The sequence below is a fragment of the Bos taurus genome, chromosome X (assembly GCF_002263795.3).
Source record: "Bos taurus isolate L1 Dominette 01449 registration number 42190680 breed Hereford chromosome X, ARS-UCD2.0, whole genome shotgun sequence".
Taxonomy (NCBI): Eukaryota; Metazoa; Chordata; class Mammalia; order Artiodactyla; family Bovidae; genus Bos; species Bos taurus.
Genome location: NC_037357.1, coordinates 58,670,010 through 58,697,225, shown reverse-complemented (window position 1 = coordinate 58,697,225; position 27,216 = coordinate 58,670,010). Strand labels below are relative to the sequence as shown.

At 35.6% G+C, this 27,216-nt stretch overlaps 1 protein-coding gene across 3 annotated transcripts in view; it reads left to right on the top strand.

Moving 5' to 3' along the window:
• The window catches only part of AMMECR1 (AMMECR nuclear protein 1), a 115,902-nt gene that overhangs the window by 35,025 nt on the left and 53,661 nt on the right, over positions 1 to 27,216 (top strand). For 2 of the 3 annotated variants that reach the window (XR_003033536.2, XM_024988747.2), the window contains exon 2: positions 23,954 to 24,064. The exons of the other annotated variant lie outside the window; for it this stretch is intronic. Coding sequence is in view for 1 of the 2 variants with exons in the window: in XM_024988747.2 (XP_024844515.1) it covers positions 23,954 to 24,064 (111 nt within the window). In the remaining variant the exon portion in view is untranslated. The remainder of the gene's footprint in view (positions 1 to 23,953; positions 24,065 to 27,216) is intronic. 3 annotated transcript variants of the gene reach the window in all.

Here is a 27,216-nt window from a genome sequence, read left to right as displayed (position 1 = left end):
CTGGTTTTGGTGTGTCCCATTGTGTCCCTAAGTATACTCATATTCATCAGACACTGTACCAATTTTTGGTTTGGAAAATATAGACACCAGACATATAAGGACTTCTTGCTTTCTGAGAAGAGTCCATCATGGCCTAGCCTTGCTCGTCTAACCTGCTATTTTCACTGCCAGCAGTTCTCTCACCTGTGACAAGAAACCTCTTTTCCATTCCCATCTTGCTTCCTCTCTTTAACCCTTCATGAGTTAACTTCTCTTTTTTCTTAGGCATCTCTTTGCTCAGGAGTCTAGCAAGCAGTGTATCTTTACACTCTCACAAAGCTACTTGTATCCTAGCATGTAGGTGATACCCTTTATTTTCCCAGGGCCTTCTTGGAGGTTGAGAACTGTTTCTGTGAGATCCTCATCTTCACAGGCCTCCACAACAGATTCACTAAGAAGAAGCTGCCACTATCATTTATGGAGTGTTTCATATATTTTAGAACTTACATAAATTTTTTTAAAAAATCTCATTCAATCCTTCCAAACTGTGAGGTTGGTATTATTCCTTTCTCACAGATAAGGAAACATGCTTAAGTTAAGTAAGTTGTGCAAGATCCTTCCTTAATAGCCTGCATTTGGAAATCCTTACTCCATTCCAGGTAAAATGTTAGTTGTGTGCATACCAGGCTCAGAATCGCGGATAACCTGGCCAAACATTTCAATGCCATACTAGAAAAGAACCTTTACCTTTATACTTCCCTGAAGCAGGAAATGTATATTTCTGTTCTCTTGTTACATCCCAGCGTCCTAAAACTTGAGCATGCATGGAAATCCCCTGGAGAGCTTGTGAAAATGCAGGTGGCTGACTCTACTCCCGGAGTGTCTGATTCAGTAGGTCTGGGGTAGGACCTGAGAATTGAATTTCTAACAAGTTCTCAAATGATCCCAATGCTGCTGGTCCAGGGACCACACTTTGAGAATCATTGTTATACAGATCATTATTCAGCATTTGTTGTGGTCTGGGCCCTATGCTAAGCACTGGGGATATAAAAGTGAAAAGGGCAGATAGGGCCTTTGTTCTCCTAGAGCTTATAGTCTAGTGGGAGAAATAGACGACTGAACTAATTTTATTTGTGTTAAGTAAACAGCATCAACATGAAGAATAAGAAAGTTGCTGTCCTCTACTTTGGGCTTTCCAGGTGGCTCAGTGGTAAAGAATCCGTGTTCCAATGCAGGAGACATGGGTTTGATCCCTGGATTGGGAAGATCCCCTGGAGGAGGGCGTGACAAGCCACTCCAGTATTCTTGTTTGGAGAATCAAGAGCCTGGCGAGCTATGGGGTCACAGAAGAGTCATCCATGATTTAGTAACTGAACAACAACATCCTCTACTTTAGATAGGTTGAGAGAAAGTCTCTTGGAGGAGGTGCTGTTTAGTCTAAGACTTAAAGGACGTGAAGAGTTCATTAAAGCTTTCAGCATTGGCCTTTTTCAGCTCCAACTTGTGTTTCCATCACTGGTGAAGACTACCTTGGGAGAACTCCATGAATTTCAGAGTGACCTCTGGGCAATTCATTCCTTGGCACTTTCTGTGGCCTTGGCCAAGTTTGATTGCATACTTCCTTCATGACTATTTCCCTCCCCTCTACTTAACCCTTGCACAGGGGTCAGAGGAATTTGAAGGGTAGAATTTTGTCTTCTGGCTCCTTCTAGATCACATTCCTTGGTATCTTATGGCTTAGGAAGAATATATATCTAGGATAGGGCCTGTGAACTTACCATTCATGACCACTGCCTTCACTTTATAACTAGTTATCAGTGACATCTTAAGATTCTGTTTTATTTGCCACTTGGCAAATTTGCCCCGGAGAAGGCAATGGCACCCCATTCCAGTACTCTTGCCTGGAAAATCCCATGGATGGAGGAGCCTGGTAGGCTGTAGTCCATGGGGTCGCGAAGAGTCGGACATGACTGAGCGACTTCCCTTTCACTTTTCACTTTCATGTACTGGAGAAGGAAATGGCAACCCACTCCAGTGTTCTTGCCTGGAGAAGCCCAGGGACGGGGGGAGCCTGGTGGGCTTCCGTCTATGGGGTCACACAGAGTTGGACACGACTAAAGCAACTTAGCAGCAGTAGCAGCCTCAGCAAATTTGCCTGGAAAGAGGTGTCAGCATAGGAATCCACATGACTCCCTAGCTACTTGATGTTGGGTTTCTTTAAAGAAGATTTCCCGATTCCTGTGTTCTAAGAGGATGCTTTCTGCTTTCCCAAAGCCCACCAGAGCAACACAAACCAAACCTGCTTTCTAGTTATATTGACCAAACCTGGAAAAAATTCTAGGTGTTTGAAGATGACTTTGGTCCCATCGGCCCTTATCTCTAGCCCTCTGATTTTTAGTTCTGATTTTAACTCTGACTTTTAGTTTGATAATGTATTCTTTTTTGCTCTGGATCTTCCCTGCCCTGAGTTAACTAGCTTTTGCTTAGAACACTTCCACCTATAGAACCATTTCCTTAATGTTCACTTTTATTGTGTTTTGACGAAACATTTCCGCTGGTATTCTGTTCCTGTAGAGGTGAAGGGACTCTTACTAGATATTTCTCTGGGTGTTTTCAGGGAGGGCATTTCTTTTGACCTAGGTATACTTTTTTGAGATAATGGATTTCCTTAGTCACCCCTCTATAAATCCCTGAACCCCAGGATGTTTATCACATGGGAAATACTGGAAACTGACTTTTCTGGTTGCCAAGGATATCCTAAGTTTACTTAAGTCTTTTAAACAGTCATCCAGTGCTTGCTTCATGGGCTCTGATGTCTCTTCTACCCACCTAAGTAAGAGTCATATTTAACTACTTCACCTAGGTTAAGAATCACCTTTTCCCTATGGATTCAGAATCTTACTGTTAATCTGTGTCCTGACGGTATAGAGTGGATCAGCAATTTTTGTAAACCCTTATATCAACCACAAGAATGACTGAAATAATAAAAAAGGAAATGGGGAAATGGTATGCAAGCTCATTCATATCTGGAGATGATAAATTTTTTGTGTGGCTTTGGAGTCAGATAACCATGGGTGATAATGTCAGGTCTTCCTCATACTAGTAAGCAACTTCTCAGCCTCAGTTTTCTCATCTGTAAATGGGGAAAATAACACCTTTTTAAAAAGAGTTACTGTGGAGAGTAAAATGCATTATGAAAACACTTAATCATATTTGACTCATACTTTGCTCTCACTGAGGGCTTCCCGGGTGGCGCTAATGGTAAAGAACCCGCCTGCCGATGCAGGAGACATAAGAGATGCAGGTTCAATCCCTGGGTTGGGAACATCACCTGGAGGAGAGCATGGCAACTCAGTCCAGTGTTCTTGCCTGGAGAAACCCATGGACAGAGGAGCCTGGTGGCTACAGTCCATAGGGTCGCAGAGAGTCAGACACCACTGAAATGACTTAGCATTCATGCTCTCATTGAATGTTAACGCTCACTTTCCTCCTTAGTATTCTTAACGTCCTGAACCACTTAACTGAGCATGGCACAGTCTCTCATGGTGCACCTATCAGCACCAGAATCTTACCTTTCCCCGGACATGAAATCCATTCAAGAACCACCTATGAAATTATAATACTTATTAGAAGAAATTATAATACTAAATTATAATACTCAAGTATCCCTACTTCTCTCAGGTATGCCAGGAAGGAAATGAAATGTTATTGAGGGGCTACTTATTAGAGGTTTCATTAGCCAAAAATGATAACATTAATAATTGTACCTTTACTGATACAGCATTGTAATAGTTGGCAGTTTCAGAATCTTCTAAACGGCTAGTGTTCTTGGATCCTTATAGCACCCTATCAAGCAGACAGTGCACTTGCCTACATCTTGCATATCGGTGTCTGAAGATGAAGGGAATGGAATGAAGTCATGGCCTTCTGGCTTGAATGGTGGGGTGGAGCCTTGGGCCTGTGTCTTCAGATGCCTCATCCTGATTTCTGTCCCCTTCCCACTCTGCCTGTGCACTTTTATCCTGCTGTAGCACATTGATCTGACCTCTGTCTGAGGTTCAGATACATGACTGACTCTGTGACTAGAATTCTAAGAACCAAATGTCTCATAGTTTTCCCCCTGATTTTATCCCTGAGACATTTATCTCCCTAAAGGGTATCTCTAAAGTGTGAAAGTTTTGCACTGTTCCTAAGGGCCTGAGAAAGGTGTTTATGCTTTTGATATAAATTCTGTGTGCCACAGTTAGACATCCACTACACATTCAAAAATAGTATTTCTTGGGCCTAGACCCACAACAAAGCTCTTTTAGTGTGATTCTCAGTCTTTTAGATTAAATTATTTTATTCATTCTACAAACATATACTTAACCCTTGCTGTGTGCCTGGGGCTAGGAATACAGCAATGCAAAAGGCATGTATGCTCTTGGAGCTTACCATCTGGTGGGTAGACAATAAAAAAATAGGTAGTGATATGTGCTATGAAGAAAAATAAAGCACTTAAATTTTTTTCCTCCAACCATGAGATTACTAAATTGCAATGGCTATCAGTGACCCCTGTAAGACTTTATAAGTCAGAAAACAAATGTTGCCACTGACAGCTCTTAGCAATTCCTGCCTTCCTTTCCATTCTTTGGACTAAAACCTTGCTTTCTTAATGGTTGTGAGAAACCCTGATCAAATTGGATTGTAAGGACACAGCCAAGCACTTAAGACAGACTGAAGAGGAGAAATATAATCTTGCAACAAATACATTTAGGGTTGTGTTTATCTTTTATTCTTTGAGTGTAATGCCTTGCTTTATAGTATGTTACATGAGGAACATTGGAAATAGATGGATTTTTAAGTATTGATTCAACTATGCTACGTGTAACAAAACACAACATAAAAAGCAGCCTCCTCAGATGCTTCTAGTTTTATGATGTAAGGCTGTAGAAGTTCTTTCTGACATAAGTGTTTTAAAAGTTTTGAAGAACAGGGAGTCTAAAAGTTGGAAAGAAGCCAAATATACTTGAGTTTAATTTTTAAACTATAACTGCCGTTTGACCTTAAATTAAGACAGTCTGTTTCCATTGTGGTGTTTTACCGGTTTAACAATGAGAACATTTAAAGCAGCTGCCACCAATTAAAATGATTCAGAAATGCTGGTTGTAAATAAATATTCCTGAAGTTTTAACTCAATGAAGTCAGTCTTTTTTTTTTTTTTTTCCTTTAGTGGGCACTGTCTTTCTGGAAAGCAGTTTTGTAGAATGCATCAAGAGCTCAAAAATGTTCATACACTTTGAACTGTAATTATGTTTCTAAAAAAATCTATCCTTAGAAAATAAATCTGAGCTCTGGATAAACTTTAATGCACAGAGATGTTCCCCACAGTTTTCATAAGAGAGAAATGATTACCTAAATTATGGTACACCCATATGATGGAATATCATAGAGCTATTAAAATATTTTTGAAGAATCTTAACCATGTAGGAAAATATTTATGCAATTTAGTTGAAAAATAAACTATGCAATTTGACCATGCAGTATGATCTTAACCATGTGAAAATATTTTCACAGAAAAAGGCTGTCAGGAAACATTGTAATTTTTCATTTTCTTTGGGTTGTGAGATTATGTGTGGTTCTTATTTTCTTTCTACTTTTCTGTATTTTCTTAAAAATTTTTTACAGTGAACATATATTACATTTATAGTGAATCAAAATAATATATAAGTGTTTTGATCCTTTCAGTGGGATGCTTTTTATTAATACCCAGTCCATTTATACTTACTATGACATTTTTTTCCAGCTTTTCACTTGTAGAGCATTTCTTCCTTCTAGTGAAGTTTTATGTTTTTAATATTCTGTTTAGTTTTTATGATATACATAGTCAGTGTCAATTTTATTTATGCTTGCTCTAATTTCTAGGTGTTCTTTAGAGCCAATAATCCAGTTCCACATTGGAATACTAATTTTTAGGTGGTTTATATCAAACAATGCACATACATTCATGCATGCTTAGTCACTCAGTTGTATCCGACTCTTTGCAACCCCATGGACTGTAGACGGCCAGATTCCTCTGTCTATGGGATATTCCAGGCAAGAATACTGAAGGGGGTTGCCAGTTCCTTCTCCAGGGGATCTTCCTGATCCAGGGATCAAACCTGCATCTCCTGTGGCTCCTGCGTTGGCAGGTGGATTCTTTACCCACTGAGCCACCTGGGAAGCCCCATATATAGTCATGGTATGTGGTAAAGAGAGTTGGCCTGAAGCCACAATGCGTGGGTCCAAATTGTGGTCCTATCACTTAGTAGCAGTGTGACCACTGACAGGTTAACTGTTCTCTCTGCTTCTCAGTTTCCCTGTCAGTAAAATGGGGGATAATAATAATATCTACCTCATAAGGTTGTGGTCGGGATTTAAAGAGTAATTACATATAAACACTTGTGCCAGAAAGTCCTGGCACATAGAAAACAGTAAAAGTTAGTTTTTTTTTAATAGTATATATATACAAACATATATTATGTTTAAATATATTATGTTAAAATATTATGATCATTTCTAAAATGATCTTTTTTATCTTATTCTTTTTTACAGTTGGTAGTCAGTTTTCTTTTCATGCTTTGAAATTATTTTTTAAAGTTGCCATATTTTCAGCAGTAGAAACCTTATTGATTAGTTTTCCAATCATATTTTCTTTTTCCATATTTGGAAGTGATCATCATTCATATGAGATGGAATGATGGAGGTTGGTTTTATTTTAGGTATAAAAAACTTCTATTTATATACAAATAGTTAATGTATTCATTACCAGTTATTCTCATCTATTAAATTATTCATTTATTAAAGTGCTAGAAATGCTATTTAGTAGAGAAGGAAGAGGATGGGCAGGTAAGTGAGAGTGTATCTGCAAGTAATAAAACTATATTTGTCTCATTTTAAACTCTATAATTCAGACTTCTCTAATTCAAAATGATCTTCCCAGACAGATTTGGGGTGAAAAGATAGCTACGTTTTAGTAAATCATGCACTGGGCTTACATATATATGCATATGTAAAATACATAATATGTTATATATAATATATATAAAATACATTGTTATGTATATTACATATATATTACACTTATGTATATTATGTAATTTTGTAGTCCACATGAGAACTATTTTATTATACGTAAAATAATCATTTGCCAATTGTTCTGTCTTATATTACAGAATATATTCCTATGGAAAACAATTTGAATTTAACTGATTAACTGCTCTTCATAGCTAATAATTTTGCCATTGCTCAGTTTCACTTCCTTTAAGAAGAGGTGCTTTTGTGTTATGTTTACATTGTCAGAATGAGGAAAGACACTGGGCAAGTTTGAAAACATGAAGCTGGTTACTGAAAGACTCTAATAAAAAGATTTTTCATCAGTTTAGCAGTATGCGGCTGAGACCAATCGAGTCCAGACATCTGCGTCTTTAACTGGAAATTTGTATAGTGTGTGTGTGTTTATATAGTGTTTAATGCCAAGAAAATGTTGGAGAAGTAGGCCTGATGAGAAATAACAGTTTCCCTGGTCTTTGGTTCTATAGCTATATAGAAACCCTGGACTGAGTATTAAGTTCCATATGTGCATTTCAGATCTGTAAGTAGAACACTCTGTGTGTGCATGTGTGCATGCTCAGTCGTGTCCAACTCTTTGTGACCCCATGGACTATAGCCCTCCAGGCTCCTCTGTCCATGAGATTCTCCAGGCAAAAATACTGGAGTGGGTTGCCATTTCCTCCTCCAGGGGATCTTCTCGACTCGGGGATGAAACCTGCATCTCTCGTGTCTCCTGCATTGGAAGATGGATTCTTTACCACTGCACCACCTGGTTTAAAATAAAGTATTGTTTTTTATCTGTGGGATTTATCTAAAAAGCAAAGGTGTGGGAACTGTTCTTTCTGGTTTTAAAGAAGAGGACTAGGTGGACTCTAGGGGAAAAAATTAGCTTTCAGGGATGAGTGTGTATAATAGCTTAGGTGACAAAGCTTGCTTTCTTGTATTGACATGATGAAGCTGAGTAGATCACTCTCATTTCCAGACCCTATACACCACCATTAGCTAGTTTGTAGTCGGCTGTGTACCTAGCAGTTCAGCTGGAGGCTTTTTAAACCTGAACCTTTAAATATACAGAGGAAGTTGTTGTACTGGTGCCTGTTGGTAGGGCTGCTGTGTTCTTTCTTATCTTCCCAGGGAATTTGGTCCCTTTGTTTAGCTTCTGTTTCATTTGTTTATAAAGTTATAGACTTTGAAGTAGGCAGTTATATAGGACTGCCTAAAGAGAAGTGTACAGCAAGAAGGTAAGCAATTTTCCTTCTTACTTCACTACCTCGTTACCTTGGTCAATGTCATTCAGGGATTTTGCTTTTTTCTCTGGCTTACTTCCTGCTATCTTAATTTTCTTTGGAAACTTCCGTTGTTCTGTGCCTCCCAGGTTAGTGGTTCAGTTTACTTTTTGAACATTGAACTTTCATGGCGTTGCCTGATGTGTTGGTGGGAAATTTTTAAAAATAATTTTGGATATGATAATTTAATGGCACATATCGCAGAATTTTTTTCTGGTTTATTCCATTATAAGAGATTTTTTATGTATCTGATTTCTTTAATGTGGAGTTCCTGTGTTTAAGCGACTGCCTTTCTATAGATGTGGCATTGTGATTGCAAGATTTATGCTAAGACCGATAACCTCAGTTTTATCTTGCAGTGAGGTAAATAACTGAGACCTAAGATTGTTTAGTCATCATAGCTGAAAAAAACAACCCTTTAAAAATAGTAATAACAAAACATACATACATCAGATATCATTCATAATTATTGATGACTTCCTCAAGATTTTTTTTAAGTGTTGTAAATAAGGTTCAAGGGATTGCATTTTTTGTTGTTGTTTTAACTTGTATGAAAGAATAAGAGGAGAGAGCTATTTTTGGCATGGGCTTAAAGAAAGAAATATCAGAGTGACTGGTAACTGACACTTTTGTCAAGTTCAGTTTATACTTGACTGCTTTGATTTTTTTATTTCATTACTTTGGATTTTAGAGTTCTTGATTTGATATTCTTAAGAGTGACATCTCTAACCTTTTGGTTCTGAGTAGTACATTGCCTCTGAAATTGGTTGAGTCACTTCATATTCTTCTAAAAGTGCACCAGCTGTCAAAGCTGAAGAGATGTGTCCCTTTGCTTTCTGCTTCCTGAACTATTTTCCTGCTTACTGTGGTCGTCTACTATTTGTGGTAGGCTTTTTCCACATTTAGTATGTGAAACCTACCACAGAGTTTGACCCTTAAGTGACTCAGTGTTAAAAGGCTTTGAGACTTCCACTGTGGTCCACGAAGGAGTAACTGGCATAAAACATGTTCCCTTCTGCCTCATATACCCCATAAACAACTTGAAACTGGACAAAAATATATGAAACAGTGTTTTCAGACATTGGGCAACAGGTAGCACAGGACTGTGATCCCTGAGAAAAACGGAACAAAGAAAACGAGTCCTGCAGTCACCCTGGCTTTCTGTCTGTAGGTAGTTTCTGGACCATAGCATTGTGAGAGGGAACTCAATCAGAACCTGCAGTCTTGTTGAATTGATGAGACTGAATTAGGAACTCAGGGAAGTCTACCTAGGTGGCAGGAATTTGTGGAGTAGAGTACTGAAAGGGGAGGGAGGACTAGTCAGAGAAATAACTCCAGAAATCTGCATAAATGTCCCCTTTATCTTTGGCTGAATTATGCATCTGTGAATGTCTTAAGAGAAACACCATGGCGCTGGATAAAAAACTATTTCTCAGGAGCTATGAGCTGAAAATTTACCAGAGCTCATACAGGACTGAGAAAGATTTCAGTTCCCACAGCAAGAACTGAGAGACCTTGTTGAACACCCAGAACATTCAATAGAGACCACGTAAGAGTTATTCCTTAGTAGTAGCATTAATGTAGTCGTAGAATAAAACATACTTTTAACCCAAAGTAACAAAACTTAAAAATTAAGCCTTGAAAAATAATTATTCACAAAACATTTAGATGCACAACAAAACAAGCTTCAATAATCTTTAAAGGAAGACAGTAAAATAAAGAGCTTCCCTGGTGGCTCAGAAATAAAAGCACTCAAAAATACAATGATTATAATAGCTGATATCCAGAAAATTACTTGACATTCCAGGAAGCACTAAAATGTGACCCATAAGCAAGAAGTCAATTCAGTAGAAACTGAATGAGAAATAAGTTACAGAATTAGCAGACAAGGACTTCAAAGCAACTTGTGCTGAACAATTGAAAGATAAACATCGATGGAATGAGGAAAGAAATTTAACACAGAAGCAAATAGAACAGGAAACACAAAAATGGTGTATAAACTCGAACCTAAAACAATAAAGTAAATGGCAACGGGATCATACTTATTAGTAATTACCTTAAACGTAAATGGGTTGAATGCCCCAACCAAAAGACAAAGACTGGCTGAATGGATACAAAAACAAGACCCCTACATATGTTGTCTACAAGAGACCCACCTCAAAACAGGGGACACATACAGACTGAAAGTGAAGGGCTGGAAAAAGATTTTCCATGCAAATTGGGACCAAAAGAAAACAGGAGTCACAATACTCGTATCAGATAAATTAGACTTTAAAACAAAGGCTGTGAAAAGAGACAAAGAAGGTCACTACATAATGATCAAAGGATCAATCCAAGAAGAAGATATAACAATTATAAATATAAATCCACCCAACATGGGAGCACCACAGTATGTAAGACAAATCCTAACAAGTATGAAAGGAGAAATTAACAATAACACAATAATAGTGGGAGACTTTAATACCCCACTCACACTTATGGATAGATCAACTAAACAGAAAATTAACAAGGAAAAAAAAAAAAAAACATGTATCTATAAAGCTCACTAAAGCAAAGCACAGTAAAATGAGGTATGGCAATAAAAGGCGTTAAATTTATCAAATAAAAAAAAATAAAATAAAGTGCTGAAAAATTAAAAAAAAAAAGAAAATAATAGTGACTCTTGTGAAGCAATTTTCCCTTTGATTTCTTTGTAACAGAAATGTTTACTTGCTATACTTCCACTTGCCACGATAGTGTAAGTGTGTTAGCTTCTAGAAATGGCCTTGGAAATGTAAGTGACATGATGAATTATTTTTCTTATTGTAATTTCAGTCACTAACATCATTACTTCTCAGTTTCTTCATGCTTTTGGATACCATTGTTTGGGGGGTAGTACATTACTGTAATGTGAGGTTCATACAATATAGAATAACTGTATTCATAACTCTTCCACCTACTTGGCAGAATAATCAATGGGCTGCATTTTATCATTGCACATGGGGACAGTTATGCAGTGTTCCATAGATTATAGACATTTTATAGGGCCCTAGGAAGAACTAGTAGATAAAGAGGAATTTCTAGGTAAAAATTAAGTTAGAAAATTAATGATAAATATACCTAGGATATCATGGAAGAATAAGAAATTAGAATTTATTTTATGTCAGTGGCCTAACATCAAAAAAAAAAAAAAATAAAAGAACAAGACAAATAATTAGTTTCTCTAACATGTCAGAAATTCTCTAACATGCTTTTCTTGGACTGCATATAAGGAACATAAATCATCATTGTGACTTAAAATATATTCTGCATAAACTGACTGCTGCAGGATTAACACTATCTATAGATCTTCTTCATTACCGCTATAATTATGTGTGTAACGTTCTAGGTTCGCAAAATCATTTCTCCAAGAGTAGAGAAAAAAAAAAAAGAAGCAAATAGAACTCCTGGAACCAAAAAGTACACTATATAAAGTGACAGATTCACTGGATGAGATTAATAGATTAAATTGCAAAAGAAAGGATTAATGCATTTGAAGACACAACAAAAGTATCCAATCTGAAACAGAGAATGTAAAATAACTGAAGAAAGAGAAAGCCTCAGTGGTTGATACTGTGGGACAATATCAATCAGACTAACATGCATGTAATTGGAGTCCCAGAAGGAAAGGAGAGACTGGAATAGGCAGAAAAATAGTTGAAAAAATAATGACAAAAATTCCAGTTATTATGGAAAATATAAATTAACAAATCCAAAAAGCTCAATGAACCCTAAGTAGGATAACCCCAAAGAAAACCACTCTAAGACAATCAAATTGCTGAAAACCAGTGAATAGAGGGAGCATTGAAAAGAATCTAGAGGAGGGGAAAAAAGAAACAGTACATATGGAAGAACAAAGATAAGAAATCATACACATCTCATCAGAAACAGTGCAAGTGAGAAGACAACGGCATGACATCTTTAAAGTGCTAACGAAAAAAAAGTACTGTCAACCTCAAATCCTATCTCCAGTGAAAATCTTTTTTAAAATGAAAGCCAAAATAAATGAAGGAGAAATATATTTTTTCAGACAAAAAATTGTCACCAGCAGACCTGAAATATTAAAAATTTCTTCAGGCTGAAGGAAAATGATACCAGATGGATACCTGAATCTCTAGAGGTAATGAAGAGTTCCAGATAAGTATGGTAAGTGGGGGATGAATATGAAAGACTTTTGTTCATTTAAAAAATTTTTAAAAAGTTAACTGATTGTTTAAGGCAAAATTAATAATCTGTTTAGAGATTATAATGTGTATTTATAATGTATATAGATGTAAAAGGTGTGACAGTAGCCCCAAGGCATGGAAGGAATGAAATGGAAGTATACCGCTCAGGTTCTTATAGTGATGTCATACTACTTGAAGGTTGATAACGATAAATTAAAGATGCACAACTTGCAACCTGGAATAACCAACAAAAAAGTATAATAAGTTAATAATGGCAATAAAAATGAATATTAAACTATACTCATTTAATCCAAAAGAAAATAGAAAAAGAGGAGCAGAGAAGGGATGGGAAACAACAAATACCAAATATAAAGAATACAACAATATTAAGGCTACATTAAATATAAGTAGTTTTCCAATTAAAAGACCATAAAAATCTAAGACCCAACTGTGTACTATTGCCTGTAAGAAACCCACTTTAAGAATAAAGACACAGAGAGGTTCTAAATAAAAAGATGGGAAAAGATATATCATGCAAGCACTAATCATAAGAAAGCTGGAGTATCTGTGTTAATATGAGATTATACTTCAGGATGGGGGCACATTTCATAACGATGAAGTGTTAAATTCATTAAGAAAGCAACAATCCTAAAAGGGTATGCTCTTAATAGAGCCTCAAAATACATGGACAAAATCAAAATAGATACAACTGAATGGATAAATAGACAAAACCACATTTAGAGTTGGATATTTCAACACTCTTCACTCAGTAACTTATAGAATAAATAGAAAAGTCAGTGAGGGGATAGAAAATCTGACGAATACTACCAACCAAATTTACCTAACTGGTATTTATAAAACACCAGACCTAACACTACCAGAATATATCGTCTTTACAAAGTCACGTGGTACATTCACGAAGACCACATTCTGGGCCATAAAACAAATCTCAATATATTATAAATAATTGAAATAATACAAAGTATGTTCTCTGATCAAAATGGAATTAAATCAGAAATCAGTAACAGAAAGCTATCAGGAAAATCCTCAAATATTAGGAAATTACACAGTATACCTCTAAATAAATTATAGTCAAAGAAGAAGTTACGAGGAAATTAGAAAATTTTTGAACAGAATGGTAATGAAAACACAACATATTAAAACTTGTAGGATGCAACAGTGCTTAGAGGGAAATGTATAGTCTTAAGGAAGATCTAAAAATCAATAACCTAAGATTCTGACCTAAGAAGCAAGAAAATGAAGAGCAAATTAAACCCCAAGAAAGATCAATAAAATGTTAGAGTAGAAATCAATAAAATAGAAAACCAACATAGAGAAAAATCAGTGAAACCAATAGCCAGCTCTTTGAAGAGATCAATAAAATTGATAAGCTGATAGCTAGATTGATACAAAAAAGAGAGAAAGATATAAAGTAATGCAAATTACCAATATCAGGAAAGATAGAATGGATATCACTACAGATCCTAGAGACATTAAAAAGATAATAAGGGAACATTAAGAATAATTTTATGCCAGTAAATTCTACAACTTAGATGAAATGGAAGAATTCCATGAAAGACAGAGATTACCAAAACTGACTCAAAAAGAACTTGAAAAGTCTGAACAACTTTATATCTATTAAAGAAATTAAAATTGTAATTTAAAATCATCCCATAATTAAAATCTAGGCTCCAGTAACTTTAACGGTGAATTTAATCAAATATTTAAGGAACAAATAAACCAAACTTGTAGGAAAGAGAGGATAAAATTCTTGCCAACTCATTCTGTGAGGCTGGCATTGCCATGGTGCCAAAAACCAACAGATATTAGAAGAAAAAAATCACAGACCAATGTTCTTTATGTACATAGACATAAAAATCCATCACCAAAATTAAAAAATATTCAATATTCACCTTACAATATATACAAAAGTAACTCATAATGAATTATAAACCTAAATGTGGAAGCTAAAATTATAAAACCCCTGGAAGAGAATAGGAGAAAATCATCATAACTTTTGGATAAAGAGTTCTTTTATTGAACACAAAAATATAAACCAGAAGAGAAAAATTGATAAATTTCATTAAGAACATATACTCTTCAAAAGATATTATTAAGAAAATGAAAAGGCAAACCACTGACTAGAAAACTGTATTTGCAATCCATATATGTGATACAGATTGGTTTTCAGAATATATTTTTAAAGCCTGAAACTCAATAAAAAGAAGAAAAACAATCCAATTAAAAATGAGCAAATGAGTTGAACATACACCTTCCAAGAGAGGATATGTGAATGAATATTAAACACTTAAAGAGCTGCTCAGTATCCTTAGTTATCAGAGAGCTGCAAATTAAAACCACAGTGAGATATTCTTACACATTAACTTAAATTATTATTTTTTTAAAGACAATACCAAGTATTGGTGAGGCTATGGAGTCACTGCACACTTATGCAAAACCGGTAGGAAAGTAACTGGTACAGCCACTGGAAATTGGTACAGCCAATTGGAAATAGTCTGGCAGTTTCTTACAAAGTTAAGCATATACCTACTCATGCTCAGCAGTTATCTTTGTAGGTAGTTACCTGAAAGGAATGAAAAGTTATGTTCACACAAAAACGTAAATCCAAGTATTATCATAGCAGCTTTATTTATAATAGCCCTAAACTGGAAGCAACCCAAATATCCATCAGCGAGTGAGGAGATAAACAAAACCACTCAGTGGAATATTATTTAAAAAGGGCCAAACAACATGAGTGAACATCAAATGCATTGTTCTAAGTGAAAGAAGCTGCACATGAAAGACTGCATACTAGATGATTCCATTTACTTGAAATTCTAGAAAAGGTAAAGCTGTAGTGACCAAAAGCAGGTCAGTATTTGCCAAGGTCCAGGAGTGTGGAGAGGGGATTGATTGCAAAGAGACTCAGAGGAACTCTTTGGGGTGATGGGAATGTTCTATACCTTAATTATGGTTTAGGTTACCTGTATATATACATTTGTCAAAATTCTTTGAATTTTACACTTCAAAAGGCTGATTTTATTATCTGCAGAATATACTTTAATAAAGTTGATTTTTTAAAAGAAGCACTTCGGAGGTGAGAATGTCAATTCCATGTAAAAAAAATCATAATCCCTTAGATATTTCATGATAGAGGTTCTTAAGAGGTTGAAGTGTTTTCTGAAAGTTAAAGAGAAGGGGAAAGAAAGAAAGCAAAGGCAGCATAAGTTGCCCTGATACAAAATATGGTCTCAGTTGAGTACTTTGTCCCTAAATCCTGCCTTTCTTCTTCCTCCTAAAGTGAGAAAGGCTTGCCGAATTCCTGCCATAAATCTATCTAGCTCCTTTCTCCCAAAGGAGCAAGTAATCCAATACAAGGACCTTAAAATCAACAGTTACCTTTCTAAACTCAGAAAACATGTGAAAAAGAAATACATCATAGTTTTATTGCTGGTCTTACTTACTAAGCTGGGCTTCCCAGGTGGCTCAGTGGTAAAGAATTTGCCTGTCGATGCAGGAGACTCAGGAGATGCAGGTTCAATCCCTGGGTTGGGAAGATCCTCTGGAGGAGTAAATGGCAACCCAGCCCAGTATTCTTGCCTGGAAAATTCCATGGACAGAGGAGCCTGGCGGGTTACAGTCCTTGGGGTCGCAAAGAGTTGGACAGGACTGAGCACACTTACTAAGCTCGTACATTACATGAGACCTCCTTGGAATGGGAAATAAGATAAAAATCTAGAATGAAGAAGCTGAAAAACTTTCCAGCTTTTTTTATACTAGTGTTTAAATCAGTCAGCATATTTATTTCCTATGACAGGATTGCAGAACATAGGTCATTAGCTGGGGAGGTAAGATGTAGGGACAGACCTAAACCGCAACAACAAAAAAAACCTTAGTTGTTTTCATTGTTTTAAGTGTTAATGAATTCCCTGAGCATCTGGCTGAGCATCTGACGTACAAATGGACAAATGGAAGTATCAAAACATAGTTCCATAGAAGTTTTTATTGGCATTTTAAAAAGTTTACTATATCAATCAATATTCATTCTAAAACTCCTGGATCTAGTTCTAGTTCTCTTAGTTTTCCTTATATTGAGTTTAGAAATCTTCGGACTTCAGTACGTCATTTTTTTGACCTGGTCTGTTTTATATTAAAATAATTAATTCTTTTCATAGTTAAGGCTGAGTCTCAAACCTTAAGCTCTTTGAACAAATGGTTTCAGAATAGGAATTCCAAATAGAAATTATTTTATTTTTATAATCTTTAGCAATTTGTCATTTAAAATTTATGAGTTAGATTTTCAGATAGTAAAGATTTATGGTTTGTTCCTGTTACGAGAAAAAATACAAGCTATTTTCTTCCTTCAAATGCTACCATATATTAAATTTAGTTCCCACTGCAGTGTAAACTAATAAGAGAGAATATGTGCAAATGTAGTATTGTTTTCCAGTGCAGATAGCATTCTCATCTAATTTGGGACTTTAAAAATGAAAATAATAATGAGACTATCTCAATTTATTAAGCCTGAAACTGAGTTTTTTTAGTTTACTGAAAATTGTTGATTTGGTCTTGCTAAAAGGAAAAAATAGTTCTTTCAGTTCAAAAATTGGCAGAATCAAGCTAATCCTTTAAAGTATGCTTGTGATTTGGCTGATTGTGTGTTGGTGGTGATTACCCTTGATTTGTAAGACACACGCACATACTCAACCTTCCCAATCATCTGTAAGACTTTAGACTGCCTCTTCTCCTCTGACATTTGCCAGTTAGATGAGTATTATGAATATAATGCTGCTATGATAGAATTTCTGGGAATACTAGGCAGAGAAAAGTAGTGAAATATTGGTCATTCCTGATTCCCACTTTTAGGGTTTGAGGGTCTTCTATACTATCCCGTGCTGTCTGTTTAAGCAGTGTCTCCTTATTTTCCTGAGCCCTGTGGGATACAGGAAGTATCCTGGAGGGAGGAGTGTGGTATAAGGCTGTAATGATGGTTTAGTGTATTTTCCTTATCTGCAGTAAAGGATTGGTGTGAATGAGAAAGTATAAAATGCTGTATAACCTTACCTTCTCTCCCTACCCCTCAACCGTGTACTTCCTCCTATTCCTCTTCTTTCAGGGAGTCCTATCAATTTGAATTTCGAATTATCTGAAAGAGTTAAGCTTCATTCACTAATTAATGATTCATTCATTCAGAAGCCTCATTAAGTAGTACGAATTACTTAAATAATCAGATTAGTACCTAACTAAACAGTTGTTAACCAATGGTATATGGGAATTTTGATTTGGTGGAAATTTGTAGATATTAGATAGAACACCTGAGTTTTGAGTTTAATGAAAGCTGGCTAGGCAATAGGAGATAATGAAGGTTTCAAGGGAGTGAGAAAGGGTGTTGGTAGGCTATCAAAGGTAAAATGACAGATTTTGCTATGGCTTCTAATGGGAATAGTATAGAAGCTTGCAAATTGGGTCCAGTATTTCTAGGCTGATCCAACATTTCCAGTTTGTCCCGGTATCTTCTCAACTAATTTCTCTTGTTCCTTCTGAGAGGAGAGGGAGAAAAGGAGATTTGTGCTTATGTTCACCTATGTGGTACTGTGTAGTAGTTTTGGGGTTTTCCTGTTTTCTGGTATTTTAGAAGACATCTAGGTTTGCTACTCACAATTTTAAATTTAATTAAAATTTTAAATCAGTAATAAGAAAATCTGCAGAAGTAGCCAGGTTCTAACACTAACTAGTTGACCCTACATTATGCCTAGATAGCTTTTTGCTTTTCACCTGTAAAATGAAGAGGGAATAGATAATCTCTTCAAAGCTCTTTCACCTAATAACCTTAGATAACTTATTACATAAACTTTGAAATATGTGCTAACGTTTTTGTTAGTGATTTGCTATGTGTCCCCACAAAATCCATGTGTTGAAACCCTAACCCCCCCAAGACTACATTTGAAACATATAGTTGAAACCCTAGCTCCCCAGGACTGTATTTGGAGTTAGAGCCTATAATGAGATAATTAAGGTTAAATGAGGTCATAAGGATGGGGCCATGATAAAATAGGATTAGTGTCCTTTCAAGAGATACTAAACAGCTCACGTGGATACTCATTCTCATTTTGAAGTTCAGAGGAAAGGCCATGCAAAGACTAAGCAGCCATCTACAAGCCAGGAAGAGAGCTCTCAGAAACAACCCTACAGGAACCTTTATCTTGGACTTTGTATCCTCTAGAATTTGAGGAAATTAATTTCTGTTGTTTAAACCACTCAGTTTATGGTATTTTGTTATGGTGACTTGAGCAGACTAATATGAGATTTAATGATAATTGAGTACATTTTAACAAATTGAATCTGTTGTTTATACATTTTGGAAATGAAATATATAGCTTCTTTGTGTTGAAATAGGATATGAAAGGTTTTAATCTGGTTGTGGAAGGAAGACTGCCATTTCTGTGGTTCTCTGAGCTTCTAGGTACTGTGGAATTACAATGTTGAGTTGGATGTTATGAGTAATACAGTGGACTAAGTTGGTGAGGAGCCTGAGTTCAGTTGAAAAGCAATCATTGTTTGATGGCAGAAGAACCAAGCTAGAGGAACTTATCACTTTTCCTGTATCTACCTATAATATAAATAACCTTGTTGAAGACTCCTATAGCAGTCATTCATTAGTATATTGATGGGGATTGACATTGTATTGTTAATGTTACCACCTACAAATCTCATTCTAAAAGAAGAGTAAATTGCCAGAGTAGGGGCTTGCTAATGTCCAAAGATATTTTTAACCCTTGTTTTTGCCTTGGTATGGCAGAGGAAATATTATGGTAAATATATTAAGTAAATATGCCTTTTTCATGGTTGTACCCCTCTCCCACAAACATATTTCTAATCTATCCTGATCTACATCAATATAATAGTCTTAGAAGAGAGGCATAGGAAGTGGCATGTAACTTGGTAGTATCCTGCTCAGATTTACATTGCTATTCTGGACTTTTGCTGATTCCACGCAACTGCATTTCCCCTAAGAGCTACTATTGACCTGATAGTACTGTCTGTCAGTTGGCAGGGAGGATTTACCTAGATTAGGTGGTTACTTCCACTTCCTCTACAGACTTGGAAAAATGGAGAGCGTTTACTTTCCCCAAAACATTTCTCAGAACATAGTGGCACAAACTGTTCAGGAGTGGGAAAATTCCTTGAAAAGTTATGTCTGGTTACTTTCAAATAAACATTTCCATTAATATTTCATTTCATTTTGAACCCCTTTTTAGTTTGTAGCATTTTTTTTCAATGTATGTTGATGGCCTCAAACCATATAGTGAAAGTATTTAAAATCATATAGTGAAAGTATTTTCAAAAAACATTCACTCTTTGTCTTACTATGACTATGAACTGTTTTTTTTTTTTTTTTTAATTTCCCTGTCATTGAGTAAGCAGCTCCTCTCAACAGGCTCAAGTCCCTTTTTCTGCTTTGATCTGTCTCTGATTATGCTGATGTTTTATATGCTTTTGGGAACTCATATGTTTTAATAACATTTAAGAATGAAATTGCCTATTTCTTCCCTCTGTGTGTTAGGAAAAGAAAAACTTTTGTTGCTATTTTTAGACAATATGTATTGAATGTTCCCATAGCCATTGCCCTGTACAAAGTAGTTGTCCATATACAAGATACAATCTCTTGTGCTCCATCGTGTTTATTCTGTTTCAGTCTACTTTATTCTGTTTCAGTCTACTTTAAAATGCTTAACTTCCCAAGTTATTTTCCCCATTAAATAAATATTGCTTTTAGATGTTTGGGGTTTTTTAATTTCCACATAACATGTTCTTTATAAAAGACTTTGAGCATTTGCAAATGAGAAATTTGAGTCCCAGATTTTGAAGGAGTAGTTTCATTCTGTCTACTAAAGGTCTGGTTTCTTCCATCTTCAGGCTTCTGTCCTAAATACAGTGGGGTTGTCAAGTAGCAGTCCCTCCCATCTTTGACACAGATACTTCCCTGCAATACCACCCCCACCAAAGAGGATGTTGCCTGGGGCAGGTAAGCAACAGGGAGAGTACAGGCGGTCCTGCATCTGCTCTACCTCTATGAGGGCTCTTGAGAACATATACTCAACAGTGCCTACAATTCATAGAGTGTTAAATATGGAAGAGACCATAATGAGTTATCAGGATTGTCAGACTACTTCTTGGTCTCTGAAAGTGTTGTGTGCTTTTACTTCTCTGTGCCCTTGCTTATTATGGAGCACCTGTTCTCCCAGGCCAGGGGAGCCTGGCAAAATGCAGCTTATCCTCTAGCACTCTACCCTCTGAGTGAATCATTCCTTCATCAGTCATAGCATAGCCTAATAAGAAACTGTGAGAGTTGGCCCATAAAGAAGGCTGAGTGCGAAGAATTGATGCTTTTGAGCTGTGGTGTTGGAGAAGACTCTTGAGAGTCCCTTGGACTGCAAAGAGATCAACCAGTCAATCCTAAGGGAAATCAGTCCTGAATAATCATTGGAAGGACTGATGATGAAGCTCCAATGCTTTGGCCACCTGATGTGAAGAGCCAACTCATTGGAAAAGACCCTGATGTTGGGAAAGATTGAAGACAGGAGGAGAAGGGGTCGACAGAGAATGAGATGGTTAGATGGCATTCCTGACTCAATGGACATGAGTTTGAGAAAGCTCTGGGAGATGGTGAAGGATAGGGAAGCCTGGCATGCTGCAGTTCATGGGGTCGCAAAGAGTCGGACACGACTGAACAACTGAACAACAACAACAAATAAGAAAGTATATAATTTCTCCCACTATGTGCTTGAATACCCTCCAACACATTGCATAATATAGCGTTTAATGGTGTTGTTTTTAAATTTACTCTACAAATTTCGAACGTTTGCTTGAATAGACAGGATTACAGCAAAAATTGTATGCTTATCTATTTTAGTGGGGTAAATAAGAGGATTGAAGGAAAAGTACTTTTAAATGACTTTCATGTTTTTGATAGCAAATAAATGCATTCCTACTTTTAGGTTTCCCACTTAAGTCACTGAGGAAGAGAATATACAACTTAGTTCTGTGTTATTGAGAAGCCATCATGGAATTTTAAAGACATATTGTTATATATGGTAAAGAATGATTCACTTTGTTCTGAATCTCCCAAGGGATCTTACATACAGATCTTTTGTATAGGCATTGTTATGGGAGAGGATTGACATCTTACTGTTCATTTAATGATTACTGACATTGACCCCAAGTTAGAAGGTGAAAAATGAAGAGATGAAATTCATCTTTAAAGACACTATGTGTGCATTTTAGGATACTAGTATTTGTACAAGTAATAGAAGAATTGGTGAGAAAGTGATCCCATCTAATACTTATCTTCCTGATCAACTAGTAATCAAGAGCAATTAGAGAAAAATTTCAGCTGGAGCATTAGAACCCTGTATCAAGTTATAATGTAGTACATATGATGTAGAAAACAAACCAAAAGAAAAAACCCTAGAATTTACCTTTTGCTTTTTATTTTAGTACCTTTAGTATAGGTCATCCAGCATGTGAATAATAACTGACAAAACTTGGCCTTACACTTAGTCATCTTTTTCAATCCCTCTGGGCATTTGGCTCTTAGAAAGAGGTAATTTTTAGTACTGCTCCCTGGTTTCGATTATTTATTTGGGAATCTCTCTGCCATTGTGGTTACTTGTTGGAACACAGCATAATTTAAATGTTTGAGATGGGTGACTGAAGTGTTTGAATAGGGTATCTTTTCCCCCAACTGCTGATGACTGATTAGAGAGTACATTAAATAAAGTATGTGTTCTTCAGTGTATTAATATAAACTTATAAATATATTAATATAAATATATAAATATATTATACATAATTATATAAGAAATATATGACATATGTTATATCCCATAAAATTTTAGTTTTTAGAAAGCTGAAGTATATTATGTTATACCAAATTCTGTGAATACTCATATTAACAGGGGCCATCCCCAACTATAGAGTGTTAATCTTTTTACAAAATGTTCTAAAATGTATGAATTTATTTCATAAAACCTGACAAAGTTGCTTCTATTTATAAAAGAATTGTTTTTAAAATTAACCACTAATTGAGGCTGTGAGTGCTTTGCTGCAGAATCCAAGCATCTACTGTATTAAATTTCATTTTAAACTGTATTATTGCGTGTTATACCATCAACTCGTGTTGATGTATGGCAGAAATAAACACAACATTGTAAGGCAATTATCCTCCAATTAAAAATAAATGAATTTTTAAAAAGAATATATAAAAAATAAAGTCTGCAGACCATGAACTCAAACAAGAAAAAACTATATTACCCTTCTTAAAACAACAATCCAAACAACTAAATTATTTTCTTGTTGCCATTCTAATTGACATTTTGATATTTAATGCTTGAAAGATTTTATTTATTGGCAGTAATTTTATCTAAAAATTGAAATAAACTTTCTGGTTTCAGAATATTACTTTGTTAATATTTGCTGTTGTCCTTTACCTCTCCAAACCCTACTCATTCTTCTAGGCCAAGCTGAAGATGATCACACTTGATGAAATTTTCTCCTATCAGTAGCTTAATTTGTGGCATTTTGGACAGGGCTTCTAGCGCTTAGTTCCTTTTGCCTTGTGTTAGTTAGCTGTGAACAAGCCCTCCTCCTATACTGGCTCTCAGAGAGCAAAGACTGTGTCTTAGGCAACTACAATAGCACCATCTCCAATAGCACGTATCTCCAATAGCACCTTTCACAGTGCTTTGCACCCCCCACCCTGTACATTCAGTAAGTATTTATTGAATCTGTTGCTTTTTACCCGGGTTTTCTAGACTAGACTTAGGACTCAATCAGTGACTTGAGTTTTAAATGAGGAATCAGGCAGTAATGGCTCTGTAGTCAAGACTGGCCAGGTTTGAGTTCCTACTTCATGATGTATTAACTGTGGTACTGCTTCATCTGTAAAATTGGAAATGTTAATAATAGTATCAGGCCTCTAGAGTTGTTGATGAGGATTAACATAATCTGTTAAAACCACTTATTGGACTTTCTAACATATAGAGATTCCCAGGTGGTTCAGATGATAAAGAATCCACCTGCAGTGCAGGAGATGTGGGTTCAATACCTGGATCAGGAATATTCCGTGAAGGAGGAAATGGCAACCCACTCCAGTATTCTTGCCTGGGACATCGCATGGGCCAAGGAGCCTGGTGGGCTACATACAGTCCATGGAGTCTCAGAAGAGCCGGACACTTAGTGACTAACATCACCAACATATAGAATACATTTAATACAGTGTAGCTATAATTGTTTCTAAATGCAGCTAAGCCCCTGAGGGCCTGTCATCTAGTCTCTGTATTTCAGGCACCTAACCTTGGTATAGTAAATATTCAACAAATATTTCTTTGAATTGAATTGATTGATTTACCCTATTTTTATCTTCCATTACAGCCCACTGTTTGTAACATGGAAGATTGGTCGAGACAAAAGATTGCGTGGATGCATAGGTACTTTTTCTGCCATGAATTTGCATTCAGGACTCAGGGAGTACACACTTACCAGGTGAAGACCAATTTTTGTTACCTCTACTTCTACATTAAAAAAAAAAAAACCTTATGAAACTTAAACTTGATTCTTAACTCCTTTTCCTTTCCTGAATTGTCAACATTCTTGACTCCTTTCATGTCAGACTTTTTTCTCCTCGACCATTTGCCATATCTCTGATAAAATGTTATTGATATATATTATCATAATATAGAATACTGTGATTACATGTATTCTGCCATAAATGTCTTTAAGTGTTTTTTTTTTCTTTCAATGATCAGCTTCTTTTGTATAACTTGAAAATCAATGACCAAATATCCATGGATTTACTTACATGTATTATTTCCATAATAACAGTCATTGTGTCTTCTTTGTTAGGCTTTTAAAAAATTGTTGATGTCTATTCCGCCTCACCCATTCTGTTACACTTTTATGTACTTCTGGAATTGAAGGGAGAACCTAAGAAGAAAGTGATGCAACAGCCTGACAGCATAATCATTCACATTCTTGCTTTACCCAGAATTAACTGTAGCTTCCTTATTTTGTTTCATCCAACACAAGGACAAAGTAATGAATGGCTCATTACAGTTGTTAAAACTTTGTTCTTAATTTCTGAACTCACAAAAAAGCTATCTAGCATGCCATCAGATTTTTTTGGTTCAAGTTTAGATTTCAAGCAAATTGTGTTCTAAAATTATTTCAAAAGAAGAAATTCCTTAAATAATAAGCTATTAGTAAAGGAATTTCCTGTTTTGTTCATATTTCAGGGTGATTATCTGATGCAGTTTCTATAGTTGTAAAATGCACGGTGTCTGTCCAACAGGAAATTGGTCCCTGTTGACTCTTGGTACTTGGGGCAAGCTGCTCAATCTCCAGTAGATAAAGCAGTGTTTACAGTACTTTATATAGTTTATAGGAATGTTAGGGAGATGTCAGGGGAATGAAGTATCAATAATAATCAGTCACTGTGTTGCTTCAGGATTAATGTTGTAGAAGCTCTATTATTTTACTATATAATTGCATCAATGCAGCTCATATCACCAGTTACTAAAATGCTGGTAACTGAGATTAGTATTCTTATATTTGAAGATGTAACTCATAGCTACAGGGTAGTCTTAGCTTACGCCAAAGCCCAGAAAGAAAGGAAAAGGCTTAGAGAGTCACATAGATTCTTAGATTTTCACAGGTATTAGAAATGGGGTGTTTGGACTTGATTAAATAATAAATAAATAACAGGCAGAATAGGGGTTAAAACACACATTCTGGAAATAACTACAAGATAGTACAAATATAAATCTAGGCATGTTAGATTTTCTTCCCTGACATGAAATATCATGGACTCATTTTGGGACTTTAGCAAATTCTGCAAGTGACTATCTTTTTGGGACAGGTGCATAAAATTACCTTTTAAATAGCTAATGAAAGGCAATTTATTATATATTTCCTAAAATAAGTTGTTATGAGGAATACTGGTTCCTTGGTATTGCTTGAAAAAAGAATTCTATGGCCAAATAAATTTTGGGAACACTAGCTAAACAACTTTAAACAGCTCTGCTCACTGCAGGGTTTCTCAGAGCCCTTTTATCCTCCCACCCTCTTATGTTATGCCATTAGTGCTCCAAGGAACACATTTTCAGAAACAGAAGTATGTTATAAAATTTCCATTTTTCTTTAAAGTTGGTGTGTCCAAGTAGATAGTATACAAAACCCTTGTACTTTCAAATGAAACCGTGGCAGAAATCCCAGTATCAAATATTGTATACTTTAGAAATCCTTAGTAGCAGTAACTGTAGTAACAGTTTGTTTTTACTTTAAAAAAAAAAAAAAGAAATTCTCTTGTGTACGTTGATAAAACTTGTGGATCTGTCTCCTAGGGCAATTACCAGAAGAATTACAGTATATTTTTTCTGAACTTAGAAATTTGCCTATATTTGTATTCGTACGTATACAAATGCAGTCTATTACTCTTCCTGTTTACTTTTCAACTTTTTCCCCATGTTTCTGTACAACTTGCTGAAATCATATACAGCACATTAGAGAGAGATGTGTGTTTGTGTATGTGTATACACACATACGTACCTGGTCTTATTTTGGTTGGACTTAATTTCTTTTTTTGCTTAATATGACAATAAGAATGAAGTTATTTGGAAGAGAGGAACAAAGAAAACAAGTCTCAAAATACACAGTTGTTCTTTTTTCTGGATTCATATAAGAGTCAAAACTGTGGTGTCATTTTTAAAAGTGGCATAGGGCACTTATTTCTATATGCTGTTGTTATTAGTGATATTAATAGCTCCTGTTTTTTAAGAACTTACTACATGTCAGATACTGCAGAGGAGCTTTATATGCATGGTGCTCACAACAACTCTTAGGTATTAATATCCACATTTTAAAAACAAGGAAACTGAGATTTAGAGAATTTAAATAATGTGCCCAATCACACATCTAGTAAGTGGTAGAAACAGGATTCAAACCCAGGCTATCTGACTGCAAAGTGCAAGCTCTTAATCTTAACTACTACATTTAAGACAAGATAAAATAAAATTTTCTGAGAATGTATGTTTTGCAGCTTCCTGGTGAAAATAATGAACTTGAAAGCAGGTTCCTATAAGTTGTTTAATCATGGGTCAATAATTCTTCAAAAATTCTAGTTAGCAGTTAAGATGAAGTATAGAATATTATTTTAAATTTCAGAAAATCCATAGATGGGGTTATAAAAAGTATATAACTCATGGTTGCATAGACTAGTCAGAAGAAAATTGACTTGGATTAATATTGTATAAAAGAATAATGCTTTTTACAAAAATATACTATCATATGAAATGAAATCATGTTCTTTGCCTGAATGTAAATTGTGGGTTAGACTCCAAGAAGAATACGATTCTTTTGAACATAACAGTTGGTGATTCTTGGAGTCTGGTCTTTCAGTCTTAAAACCTATATATAAATCATAAAACTTATAAATGGAATCAAATAAACTTAGTAGGTTTGGAATAAAAGAGAAGGAGAGAACAAAACCAAAAATAATGAAATTAAAGACTCGTCAGATATAGGTGTCCTTTAAAAAAAAATAGGATATCTGGTAACTCACTGTTTTCATCTGTGACTAGATATTATTCGGTTTTCTTCATGTTACTCAGCTGTACTCTTTTTTTATTGTAAAATATACA